The 14443-nt window shown below is 37.0% G+C and overlaps 1 protein-coding gene across 7 annotated transcripts in view; it reads right to left on the minus strand.

Moving 5' to 3' along the window:
* Positions 1-294: 294 nt before the first annotated feature.
* The window catches only part of RAB3GAP1 (RAB3 GTPase activating protein catalytic subunit 1), a 112191-nt gene continuing 98042 nt past the window's right edge, over positions 295-14443 (minus strand). For 6 of the 7 annotated variants that reach the window (XM_060625995.3, XM_060625997.3, XM_081796375.1 and 3 more), the window contains 6 exons: positions 7818-7914; positions 7621-7724; positions 7373-7488; positions 5833-5935; positions 2935-2955; positions 295-2074 (listed from right to left, as the gene is read on the minus strand). In XM_060625995.3, coding sequence (XP_060481978.1) covers positions 1838-2074; positions 2935-2955; positions 5833-5935; positions 7373-7488; positions 7621-7724; positions 7818-7914 — 678 coding nt within the window. In that variant the 3' untranslated portion in view covers positions 295-1837. The remainder of the gene's footprint in view (positions 2075-2934; positions 2956-5832; positions 5936-7372; positions 7489-7620; positions 7725-7817; positions 7915-14443) is intronic. The other variant, XM_060625996.3, reaches the window with a different exon arrangement.

Genomic DNA, 14443 nt, shown 5'->3' on the forward strand with positions numbered 1-14443 from the left:
CATGATCTCGCGGTTCGTGAGTTTGAGCCCCGCGTTGGGCTCTGTGCTGACAGCTCGGAACCTGCAGCCTGCTTTGGATTCTGTGTCACCCTCTCTCTGCCCCTCCCCTACTCATAACTATAATGAAAGTAAACTGGGGTAACTGCCAATAAAAAAGAAGGTACAAAGCATGTTCTTAAGACCCCTACAAGACTCCTCAGGCTGCAAACATTTAGGGAGACATGAGACAGGATAAAACTAACTGAAATAAGAATAAAGTGCTCACCAGAGGAGAGAAAAGAAAAGTAGCCAAAGAAAGCAAGACTTTCCTTTTTATTAGACTCACAATGCCATTTTGAAGTCCAACCTCTTTGAAAAATGTTTCTTTACTATTAACTTCCTCAATGGGAAGCAGACAAACCCTGTCCTTGAAAGATACATTTTCTACCTGGTACAGCGCTCAGTCCTCAGGCCTGCATTGGTATGGTTTACCAACAGCAATCAAGTAAAGCATCTCAGAGAAAAGCACTGTGAAGGCTGGGAGGTAACCAACCAGGGCCTCCCCTACTTCATATGTACATATATACATATATATGTGCATATATACATATATATGTACACACTTTTTTTTTTTTACAAAAATAATATAACAGGGTTTACACAGCTCTATTAATTCTTTAAATTATATACGCAAGGTCTATGCTTCAGTATAACCATTTTTTGCTTTGGATTAAAATGGGAATTTTAGGCTTAAAAATAGATTTGAGATTACTGAACAGAGGCCATACAGCAACACAGACTTAATAAATCTTGATCACCACATAACTAGAAATTATGTTGCTGTTATTCTTATGCTGGGTGCTATATACATCCCCATCAATTATTTTCACTTTATCTAGAATGCAAAAGCAAAATAGTTCACTGAAATAATCTTCTAATCATTACATTAGCATATACACCAAATTATACTAACTGCATGATAATCTCTATGTTCCAAAGCTGTATTTGTAGCAATGTGCTCATCTCTACTCCATTAAACATAGTGTCCAGTCAACAATTACAAAAAAAAAAAAGGAATGCATGCTGTACAGCAAGAAGAGAACAGTTTGCAGGTTGATATCTCACTGGCAACCAACACGTAAAATAAACAAACCTTACAAGATATAAAACTAATTTGCAGTAACATTCAATATATAGTTTTCTCAGAAGAAATACATTTAAGTCACAGTTATGTGGAAAAACAGAAACTATGTGAAATTCTAGGCTTTCTCCTAGAATATTCAAAATGCTCATCAAAAGTTAATTAATACAATAAGGATGGCCACTAGATGATTGAATAAACAGAATGTCATTTAGTATTTCAAAAACACAGATTCTGGGAAAAGCTACCACCAAAATATCCAGAAATCTGAATTAACAGATATTCTGTTTTGCATACCTGATACTAACAAATACAACAAGTGTGTTTACACAGACTAAAAATGCAAGGTGATAACCTAAGGAACAGTCACAGGAAAGAATAAATGAGCACAATCCCACTGGAGTACAGAGAGCTCCTGCTGTTTTTCTGGTCCCTGTACATCCCCCTACCCACTACCCCTACCCCTGGTCAAACAAGGGCCATCTCTTCAGGGAGCAAATCTTTCAAAAGCTCAAGCCCATTCTCTCTGCCCAAACCGAGATACAACAAAGCCCAAGCATGAAGCTGGAAAAGTCTTTCAGATGCTGGTATGATTCCTGATCACTGGACTGGACAGGTCCTCTTCATGGTCTCTCAAGTTCTGACTGACACAAACTCCCTCCCACAGAAGGGGTCAGAGCAGTCTCTGAAGCCATAAATGAGGTGGCTCTAGAAGAATTAGAAGAAGGAGGTATCTGATGAAAAGGCACCTGCAAGTCTGAAATCCTCTTTGGTGAGAACACTATACATGCGCTGAGGCAGAGCTCGGGAGTACGGGGCTGGGCGTGGCACAGTGGTGCGCAATATGAGTTCCCGGCCAGCAGGAGGTGGGAAGTCTGACACCGAGTTCTGCCTTCTCTCTTCTGGATAGCTCACTCTCTTCAGTTCCTCCTCCGGTGGAGCCATGGCTGCAGCCTTGAACAGAATCAAATGCTAAATTCAAGAGCAAGTCCAATGCTAAACTTAGATCATTTTGAAGGACAGATGAACAAACATGATAAATACATAAAAGATGTTCTACATTACTCAGTAATGCAGTCAGCCATGTTATGATTATTCAAAAACCAACAGAGAAAAAGCAAGAAGCTTGAAACAATGCACGAACAGCCAGATATTACAAATAAACTGGTAACAGAGACAAAAGAGATCACGAATGCCAGGCAATCTGCTCTGAAAAGTGAGGACCATATTCCAACATCTGATGAAGAGGGAAAATGTAGTACTGGTTTCTACACGTTTCTTCTAGCAACAACCCAAGTTCAAGTCTGATGTCCTCAGTCCAGGAAGGAGCTGCTTCTCCCCAAAGTCTGGAAAGATGGTTTTTATCTCCATTCTTTCATTTCTTTCTTTTTAAGATTCATTTGCCAAATTAAAACTGGGGACACTTGTTTTGTTTGCTGAGTGGCTAAAGTGATAAAGAAATGACAGAGGTCCATGTAACGTAGCAATGGCCACAAAAGAGAAGTTCTCAATATTAAAGGCATCTAGTTTTCCATTAAAATTACATAAAAAACATTCAGTTAGAGCCTTCATTTTAATATTGGTCACTATACTTCTTCCATTTCTCAGATTATTAAATTTCTTTCAAAATACCATCGATTTAGAAAAAAATATTGTTTGGGCAATGGAAATATGAAATCATGTTATACTAAACATCAGCATGAAAGGTATGCCAAATCCAGACCATTAAAGATGTGGTTAGTCTTAATGACCTTATGAAGTTAGAGGGATGGGAAGGAACAAGGGACTATGAGGGACAAAGGCTATTTTGTTACCTCATCAGAAGATTCAGTCAGCTTGAGAAAGGGTGAGAAAAGAAACAGTGATGAAAAGGAAACAAGCAAGATGGTTTAAAAAGAGCTAGACAAGAGATTTCAAGATCATTTCAGAGACAGCATGCACTACATTAAGGAACATGATCCTATCAAAAGAATATCAAGACAAACACACACCACATAGAACACACCTAGCTGTTAAATTGAGCAGACATATCCCACTTCTCATGCATCTGATGGTTCAACAGGCAAATGTGTCATTTAATGGGAAAAATTGATAAAACTGAAACACAATCCAATCTGTGGTTTATTTGTTGAATTCCAGTGGAATCCACCACTGACACATGTAATTATAATGAAGTTTATAAAACCTTATTAATACAGTGTATAATTTTAAGCACAAAGTTATAAATATGTAAAGCTGCTGTATGCTACACAAAATTCTCAGTGAAATTTAACTTTTTTAAAAAGTTAAAATCTTGATTTATTAGAATTGATATAAAGTGTCAGTTGATAATGAAAAGTTACATGAATAAACTTTAGTGGTTTACGGCCAGACATTTAAGATCTGAGTTCAAAAATGTACCAATCAGGTGCTTGTTATACGGATTACAGTCTGCCAACTCCCAAAAGCATTCCCTACAAGGTCTGAAAGTTTGAAATGTTTTACAAGTGCAATTGTACAACTGGGAAAAATGTGTAATTTCAGTATCCCTTAAAGGGGATTAGCTATACAAGGCCAATGAAAGGATGAGACACTCCTATATTTACTGATGTAAATTTTCTGTATTAATTTTCTGTATTTTTACAGTGAGCCTTTACTAACTTTCTAGGGAGGAAAAGCTATTTCCATTTTGTGGAAAATAATTTTGTTTAACTATCTAAAACAAGGAATACTCTCAGCATTAAAAATAAAAATACATTAGATTTTAAGTCCTCTTAATACACAAGTTTTTAAAAGTGAGGACAGAGAAAAGAATTTCTGCAACAGGAGAAAAATTCATATTGGTGGTGACAAGGAAATGTGGTTGTTAGCTGCTGGCTAGTGAGCTGGTAAAGGATATAGGATGCAAAAACAAACTTGATTCCTGGTTTCATGGCAGAGACAAAAACAAATCAAAGTAAGCATCTACTGTTTTCTAGAACTCTATAAGGAAATTAAGTACTTGGTTTTTAACTTGAAATCTTAAAGTTAGGGAGCAATCTCGCACATAATCACAGGTTTCATTTCTTGCTAAAAATTCAGATCAGTACATTTGGCTATCAAATTGACTACATTAACTAGATATACTCCAGACAGACTCAAAGGAGATTATACAGCTTTTATATCATATGTAAACCCATGAAAATTCTTTTTGATTCTGAGAATTATACTTTCACAAGTGGGTCATTCTAGAGTCATCATAGTTCCAGGTAAAGGACACCCTGTACTTACATATCTTTCCTTGACTTACAATCAAGTTACGTCCCAAGAAACGCATCCTAAGTTGAAAATATCCTAAATTGGGAGCACCTGAGTGGCTCAGTCGGTTATGGGTCCAACTCTTGATTTCGCCTCAGGTCATGATCTCACGGTTTGTGGGTTTAAGCCCCATATCAGGCTCTGCACTGATGGCATGGACCCTTATTGGGATTCTCTATCTCCCTCTGTCTGTCACGCCTCTGCTTGCACTCTCCCTCCCTCTCTGTCTCTCTCAAAAGTAAATAAACAGTAAAAAAAAAAAAAAGAAAGAAAGAAAGAAAGAAAAAAAGAAAATACCCTATGTTGAGAATACATTTACTATACCTATCCTACCAAACATTGTAACTCAGCCTGGTCTACCTTACTCAAGCTCAGAACACTCACATAAGCCTACAGTTGGGCAAAAATCATCTCACACAAAGTCTGTTTTATAATAAAATGTTGACTACCTCATGTAATTTATTAAAATACTGTACTGAAAGTGAGCGCCAGAACAGTTGTCTGGGTAGAGTAGTTGTAAGTAAGTATATCAACTGTTTGCCCTCATGACCATGTGGCTGCCGGGGACTGGCCGTTGCACCTGCCCAGCATCACAAGAGAGGAATGTGCAGCATATACTGCTGGCCTGAAAAAAGACCAAAATTCAAAATGCGGCTTCTACTGAATATATATTTTTCTCACCATCACAAAGTCAAATATCATAAGTCAAATCATCGTAAGTCAGGGACTGTCCACAGCACACTCTAGAATACTTTTATCACAATCTTTAATATTAATGAGCCCTGACATCATCAGTACAGAGAGTATCCACACAAAGTGTAACTAGCATCACCTTCATAAAAATTCAAATTTTAATGAATGTCAGAAAGTACTACATAACTTTTGAACCTGGACTCTCAGTAGTAGAGGTAATGCCAAAGATAATTTTTGCAACTGGGCTTTCTGTCCTGAAGCCTGTTTCCCCAGTTCTACATATCTGAAATCTTGCTCTTCCTTAGATCAATTCACTGTAACAGAAACAGATATACAACTTCACAAGCAAAACTGTGAATCCATTTGGAGTACATGGAGTTTAAAATTGGTAAAACTGAACTCTATTCTAATTTGAAAGCATGCAACGTTTTTTCCTACCGCACTGCAGTGGCCATTGCTGAGTCCCTATTAGATTCTACAACAATGGATTTCAGACTCTTCTGACTTCTGAAATTTATATCCTAAAATATACTTATAATTTTGTTTAAATATGTAAGAAAGAAAATGGATTTCAGAGACTCAGAAGTCACCGTTGAGAGTCACTGTTTTTATATTGTTCGAACCCAATGCCGAGACTTACACTCAGCAGCTGTATTATCAGCCATGTGTGGGAATCAAACCGGCAACTTACTGAGTAGAGGTCTGGAGACATCATGACACAGTCAATAAGCATATTCACATACCCTCTGAGCATTCACAAACAGCTTGTGAATGATTTTGCCAGCATGTCCTCTTCCTGCACCCACAACTAACACTTCAGGTTGCTCCAAAAGGCAACTCACAAACCTAGGGGAGAGAGGTAATGAAAGGACAGAAAGTGAGCTGCTCAGTTCACACCGTGTCAGTCTCCCAGATCAATGTTGTGGAAAACTCTCAAATTGATACTGGCTAAACCTACCAAGGCTAGAGTGGAACTTTTACAAGAGAAAAGAGTCACATTTGGAATTAAAATAGACTCAAATGACAATCTTATTGCCTTTCATCTGTTTTCACAGAATTTTTAAAAACCCATCTTTGTAAAAGGGCAAAAAGAAATATTCGGTCTGTCTTTCAGACTAGAAGCTTCCAAAATACTACAATAAATAAAAGATTCGAACAGTAAATTTGGACAAAAAAACCCAAGTTATATGTATACAGCAAAGCAATGATCCACATTTCTCATTTTTGTTCTTTTAAGGGGTGTGTGTGTGTATGTGTGTGTGTGTGTGTGTGTGTGTGTAAAAGACACATTTTACTGGGCAAAGTCTCAACTGTGCCATTAGGTGCTGGAAACACTGCACCTCCATGTATATTACAGATAACCTATGTTAGAGTTCTGAAGCTATGAGACTGCCTGCACCACTAATTCATACTGCTATTTTAGAAATGATTCCCTTGATTAGCGTTCATTCTTCTCATTTAAAAGGAAGGAATTTTCAAGAGCAAAGAAGGCTAAGACAAAATTTCCCCGAACACAAGACATAAAATTCTAACAAGAACTTGTTAAGAGCTATAGCATGTCTTGTCATATGATATTATTTAGCATCAATAATGCCATTTCATTTCTGAAAAGGCTGATGAAGACTTTAAAATTATGATAAATTCAAGTTGCTGAAGCAGCTAATTTGGAAACACTTTATCACATATAAAAACATTTTTCTTTCAAGTACCATAAGCAACAATGGAAAGGGACTCATACTAACAGGTAATGGTGCCAAGACTTTCTCAGGAAGAGGAAATGATTGACCCGGTCATCTGTATCATCCTGGAGAGGCCATCTGGTCACTCTTTCAAAACACGTTCACAAGGTACACAAGATATGCACCTTTGCTATCAAAAACCTTACTTAGAGTTAAATAAATAACTAGGAATATTGGGGAGAAATACAATTTCACAACACCTCAGACTGGTTAAAGAACAGTGAGAGCTGAAAGCAAAGCTCTGGGGCACTGCAAGTAACAAAGAATCACTAGCTCTTCCACAGGCAACTGCAGGCACATTCCTAGAAAAAAGGACCTGGTAGACTTGTTTTTAAATGTAGAAGGAATGGATCCACCTTGCAAACACCCAGAAATACAGGAGAAGTCAAATTCTATGATAATTAAATATTTTTCTGTCTCTAGCTGATGCTTGTTACAAATAACATAGGGGTACAACAAAAGAATCTCAACATTCTATTAAAGTTTTCTGAAGAGAATGGTGGTTTTTCCTACTGCAGATAAAAGTTACTCAAATGTCAATTACTTTTCAAGGTCTTCCTTTTCCTCCTCTTGTTCACATTTCTCAGTTCCAAACTTGGCTTTCAGTGAGCGGGCTCTGGCAATTATAGCTTCTACATTAGTAATTTGATGGATGATTTCCTAACAGTGGAAAAGGGAGAAACATACATTGGAAAGCAGCAAAAAAAGCAGCCTTTAAAAAATGTAACTTTAAAATAATCATTGCCAACTGGGGAGAACACTTGGCAAGACCCCGACATACAGCAAACTTACTTCCAATTTCTTGTCTTCTGGATTGGGGAAGTGCAGAACTTTACTGGAATGAGTTATTATCTGCTTTATAATCTTCTTAACTGAAGAAATGTTTTCCAGATTTTCTTTTTTGAAAAAGATCAAAGCCATAATTAAGTCAGGCAAAATATACTTTCATTTTGGAAATAAACTAATGACTAATGAAGTAAGACATTTACCTTCTTCCTTTACCTTGAGTACAGCTGCATGAATTACACAAGGTAACAGGTGCCGAGCAAGGTCTGCAGGTTTCTGGACTGCCAGATAGTGCAGCACCTGAAGGAGGCATAAAGTTACATAAATGACCAATGCAGCTGTCAAAGAATAAAGTCGCCATCTATGAAAGAAAAAAATCCTCTGCATTAGGGAGCTCTCTTAGTACCTTGCCGTACTCATCCAGGTAAGGAGCTACCAACAACAATGTTAAGAATAGTATCACTGAAAACAATTCAGGACTTCAGTCTTTAATAGTGGTGAATATTCCCACATTTTACTTTTCTTGCTTCCGTACGTAATACATGCAAGTAAGGGAAATACAAAGAAAATAAAAACTGTCTGTAAATTATACCGCCTAGAGATAACAACCGTTAATGGTGGAGCATTTTTATTCCGGGATGTTTTAAAACACTGAATATACATATTAGGTGAACTAAGTATGTAAAATACTGTTCTATAAACTGCTTCTCGCTTAACATTTCCAAACACTGATAGAGACCTTCCTCTAATTTTTTTGTTTGCTTTAGTTGTTTTGATTTATTGTTTTTTTTCCAAAATGGAAATTGTTTTATTATTTTTCAGATTAAAAAAAATACAGAGATGGGGCTCCTGGGTGGCTCAGTCAGTTGAGCATCCAACTCTTGATTTCGGCTCAGGTCATGATCCCAGGGTTGTAGGATCAAGCCTCACATCAGTTTCAGCACTGAGTGTGGAGCCTGCTTAAGATTCTGTCTGTCTCTCTCCCTCCCTCTGCCCCTCTCCCCTGCTCATGTGTGCTCTCTCTAAAATAATACTAATAATAACAATAAAAATGAAAAAATAAATAAATTCAGAGAAGTTATGTATAACAACACATGGACCTTACCTTAATGCTCCTTATTCAAGAGCAATAAAGATAAAAGAAATATAATCTCATAGGTAAGCATGGATGATAAATGTTCACAGATATCAGAAACAAATACAGAGAAGTATAATGTAAAAGTTGTCTAGAAATCCTACTTCCTAAAGGAGCAACCTATTTTTCTGTTTATCTTCTTAGACTTATTTCTATTCCCATTTAAACACAAAGATACAGATACATATGCAATTTCTTAACAAAAAATCGTAATGCACATACTATTTCAGAATTTGCTTTGTTCCTTTAATGACTTATAACCTTTATTTTTTGGCTTGGAGAGTTTTCTGTGGTTTGAAAATTTTTTTAATTAAGAAATACACATACCAGAGTATTTATAAATAGTTTAGAAGACACTAATTTTAGAAGAACTGTTTAGAATGAACACTCATTTACACATCAACCAACTTAAGAAACAGAGTATCACCAGCACTTTCCAAGTCCCTGTTGCCTCCATGATCAAGTCTCCCTCCCTCATGCACCTCACCCTCAACAAATAATATAGTTTTCTCACATAGCTGTGTAGCCCTAAATAATGTATCGCTTAGTTTAGTCTGGTTTTAATCTTTATATAAATGCAATGTTTCTAGTTACATTCCCTCAGTGACTTGTTCTTCACTTGGCATTCTTTTTGAGATTGCATATGTTGATACATGCTAATATTAAAATGTTCCTCCACTGATGGACGCCTGTGTGGCTCAGTCGGTTAAGCGGCCAACTTTTGGCTTTGGCTCAGGTTATGATCTTGCGGCTTCATGGGTTCAGCCCCGCATCAGGCTCTGTGCTGGTAGAGCCTGCTTGAGATTCTCTCTCTCCTCTCTCTGCCCCTGCCCAACTCGTGGTGTGTGTGTCTCTCAAATAAATAAACTTTAAGAAATGAAATGAAATGAAATGAAATGAAATGAAATGAATGAAATGAAATGAAATGAAATGAAATGAAATGAAATGAAATGAAATAAAATAAAATAAAATAAAATAATAAAATAAAATGTTCCTCCATTGATAGACTTCCCCACTCCACCCCCTGCCAAATTTTTGACTATTACAAATAAGGTTCCTGTTATGTTATTGGGTATGTTTCCTGGTACACATGTAGAAGAATTTCTTAAAGGTATATACCTAAAAACAGAGTTAGGATATGTACAAGACAATGCCAAGTGATTACTTACCTAGACTCATCTTTACCTCATTTAATTGCGTGCATCTCTCTCCTCTGTGCACATAATATATACATACATACATTTTTTTCCTGAATAATCTGAAAGCCAGTTACATACATCATGTCCCTTTATCCCCAAATATCTATTTCCCCAAATTAAGAATGTTTTCTTCTATAATCAAAATATAAACTATTATGATTATATAAACTATATAAACTACCTTTAACACTGATCAAATACTTTTAATCTAGTCTACTATCCTTATTTCATTTTTGTCAACAGACCACATAATGACTTATATTACCCACCACCATACAGGATCCAATTAAAGACCATACACTGCCTTAAGTTGTCATACCTCATTAATCTCAACAAATCTCGAAGTTTTCCAGTCTTTTATAACACTGACATTTAAAAAAAATTTTTTTTAACGTTTATTCATTTTTTGATAGAGACAGAGCTTGAATGGGGGAGGGACAGAGAAAGAGGGAGACACAGAATTTGAAGCAGGCTCCAGGCTCTGAATTGACAGAACAGAGCTCGACGCAGGGCTCGACCTCACAGACTGTGAGATCATGACCTGAGCCGAATCTGGAGACCCAACCGACTGAGCCACCCAAGCGCCCCTATAACATTGACATTTTGAATACAGTACCCTCCCCTCACCTTTCTGAATAAGTGGAATCCCACACTTTATTCATATTTCCTTAGTTTTAAAAATTTTAGATATGATTTACATACCATAAAATTCGCCACTTTAAACATACACTTCAGTGGTTTTTAGCATACTTACAAGTTATACAACCATCACCATTATCTAATTCCAAAACATCTTAATCACCCCAAAAAGAAGCCCATTACCCAACAGCAGTCATTCCCTCATTTCTCCCACCTCCTAGCCCCTAGTAACTACTAAACTAACTTTGTCTTCATGAATTTGCCTACTCTGGTATTTCCTATAAATGGAAGCATGTAACATGTGGCCTTCTATTTCTGGTTTCTTTCACTTAGCACTTAGCACACTGTTAGCACAGTGTTAAGGTTCTTAGCACAATGTTAAGGTTCGTTCGTGTTATACCATGTATCAGAACTTCATTCATTTTTATGGCTCAATAGTATGCCATTGTATGAATATGCCACATTTATTCCTTCATTAGTTGACAGATGAAGGTTTGTTCCTCTTTTTTGCTATTATGAATCATACTGTCAATATCTGTATATTCAATTTCCTTAGTTTTTTTTTTTTTTTTTAATATTTTTGAGAGAGACAGAGAGAGAGAGAGAGAGAGACACAGACAGACAGACAGAAACAGAGAGGGAGACAGAGTATCTGCAGCAGGCTCCGGGCTCTGAGCTGTCAGCACAGAGCCTGACACGGGGCTCAAACCCACAAACCGTGAAATCATGACCTAAGCTAAGTCGGATGCTTAACCGACTGAGCCACCCAGGCGTCCTTCAATTTCCTTAGTTTTTATTTATGTCCATTTCCTATTTCAGAAGCCCATCCAGGATACATTATATTTGGTAGTCATGTTTCTAGGCTCCCCTTACATGTAACACTTTCTTAGACTTTCTCTGTGTTCACTGCCCTTGACAGTTTTTTTTTTTAAATTTTTTCAACGTTTTTAATTTATTTTTGGGACAGAGAGAGACAGAGCATGAACGGGGGAGGGGCAGAGAGAGAGAGGGAGGCACAGAATCGGAAACAGGCTCCAGGCTCCGAGCCATCAGCCCAGAGCCTGACGCGGGGCTCGAACTCACGGACCGCGAGATCGTGACCTGGCTGAAGTCGGACGCTTAACCGACTGCGCCACCCAGGCGCCCCTGCCCTTGACAGTTTTAAGGAATTCTAGTCAGGTATTTTGTAACAAGAGCCTCTACTCGAACTTATTTGATGTTTTTCTTATGATCAAACTGGGGCTAGGTATTTCTGGGAAGACAAGAGATGTAAAGTGTATCGCTTCTCGGCCTTTTGGCTAAGATCAAGTGAAGAGATGTAAAGTGCTACTTCATCACCTCATATCAACAGCACATGAAACTACCAATATGACTTATCCCTGTTGTTAACCTCGCTCACCTGGCTAAGACAGTATTGTCAGATGTCTGCACTGTAAAGTTACTCATGTTCTCTAATTTAAATACTGTACTCTTTAAAGGAAGTCACTCTGTACAGCCCATGTTTATGGAGTGGGATTTATGCTCTACCTCCTTGTAGGCAGAATAGATTTGGAGTTCTTCTGCATTAGACTGGTCTCTTCTCACCAATTTATTTACTTATTTGTATCACTATAGACTCAAGGATGTTTATTTTATACTTTGAGTTACAGTCCAATAGTATTTTATTTTATTGTTCAAATTGTTCCAGTACTGGCCATTGGGAAATGTTTTAGTTGGTTCCTGTGTCCCTTTAATATACTCCTACAATGGTACGTTGGGGGGTTTTTTGGTGTTTTGTTTTTTGTTTTTTTTTTTGTTTTTTTTTTTGTTTTTTTTTTTGGCTCTTTTTAGAATACAATGTCTCTCATCTTGGGTTTACCTAATGTTTTCTCATGACTTGATGCAAAATATACAATCTCGGATCAGTGCTAAGTGCTGGTGGATCCTTACAACACATCTCGGTGTAGACAATCTGCATCTGCCCCTTATTAGTGATATTAATTTTGACCATCCACTCAAGGTATTACCCCATTTCTCTACTACATAGTTATTATTTCCTTGCAATTCAGAAGTAATCTGTGGAGAAACACTTTAAAACCATGCAAGTATGAAGCTCTTCACCCAAATTCCCACCTGGACATCTCTTGGTTAATTCCTACTTGAACCAATTAATCTTTACTATGAATACTGCTGTAAAATGAAGGGTTTTCAACTCCAGCATACCCTCCATATTCACCTGTCATCTTTGAGCTGCAATATCTCCCTTCTCTCTCATTTGTTTATCTGTAAATTATCAATGGAGACTCATGGGTGCCGACTTTTTTCCAATGGTTTATAATTTGTTACCATCCTTAATTATTTGCCATTCAGCTTGTCCAGGTTTTGACAATAAGAGTTCCTTTAAGCTACCTCCTTAGGAAATACTTCTCTTTTTAAGCAGTTCCTTATTTTCTGGCAACACACGATGTTCCACATTCATATTAATACCTTCTTTATCCCAATTCCCAAACCACCCATTTCTCTGAGGAAGACACAGTTCCTTTTAGTAAGAAATGTTCTAGAAATCAATATATATGTGTTTACTGCTACTGAGATGTCACTGCTTCTAGATACCTTCAGAAGAAAGCTATGAAATATATGCTTGTATATATGCATATGCATATACCCACATACTTATCGATACTTTAGAAACCTATAGTTCCACACCAACACTTCCAATTCCAATCCACTGCCATTGGGTCTCCCTCACTTTCTTCAATTCCATGTTTGCATCGCACTTCCACAGTAAGAATTCTGGCTTCTAACACCACCAACACATTTAATTACTCATTTGCTCAAACAATAATCCACCAAAAAGTTTCATAACTGCTTACCCACATAACTAAAACAAACAAATTTAGAAAACAAAGTTTAGGATTTGTCTGCAGTGCTCTCCCACCTCCCGCCAAACCAGAGGGTATACAGTCAAACATATCTTATGTGATTGATCATAAATTACTTGAGTTAAATTATCCTCCCAACCTTGACCTCGTTTCAGTGTGGTTATGTTATTATTTGAATCACACCCGAGTTCATTTATCCAGCTTGCTTTCAGTTTTGGTCATGTCCCCCCTGTCTATTCTTGTTAATTTAATTTTTGATTATGCAGGCAATTAACATTTTTCCAGAAGTCAAAGTGTACAGGAAGTATACTCTTCTCTACATGTCACTCCCTTCCACACTTTTACTCTATATTTTCTTCCCCCTTTCAACCATTCCAGGTAACTAATTTCAATGCTTTCAGTTTTGTGAAGATAAATTTGTTTTTGTGAAGATAAAGAGGTAAGTGTTTTCTTAACCTCCCCCTCTTTTTACACAAAATGAAGCATATTACATATATTCATTTGTACTTTACTTCTCTCTTAAAAACATCCTAAAAATCGCTATCAGTTAATAGACATTTTCCTCATTTTTAAACAACTGCAAAGTCCTCTATTACGTAGATCAACCACAGTTTATTCAATAAAGCTCCTAAATTTGAGCATACAGATAGTTTCCAGTATTTTCTAATTACAAGCAATACAGGAATGAACAACTTAGTGCATCTTTATTTTTGTTTTGAAAATACTAGGGTGAATTACTAGAAATGGGATTGCTTTTTGGGTAAAAGGGTAAATGCACATGTAAGTTTTATTAAATACTGCCAAATTCCCCTCCATAGGGGGTTGTACCATCATGCCTCTCACCAGTAATGTTCGAAAGAGCCTGTTGCCTCAGGGCCTCATTCGGTATTTATTAAGCTTTTAAATTTTTACCAATCTGATGTGTGAGAAATGGTTATCTCAGTGAAGTTTATAAATTTGCATTTCTCTTACTATGAATGAAGCTGAACATCTTT

This window comes from Panthera onca, chromosome C1 (genome assembly GCF_046562875.1).
Source record: "Panthera onca isolate mPanOnc1 chromosome C1, mPanOnc1 haplotype 2, whole genome shotgun sequence".
In the NCBI taxonomy this organism is placed as follows: domain Eukaryota; kingdom Metazoa; phylum Chordata; class Mammalia; order Carnivora; family Felidae; genus Panthera; species Panthera onca.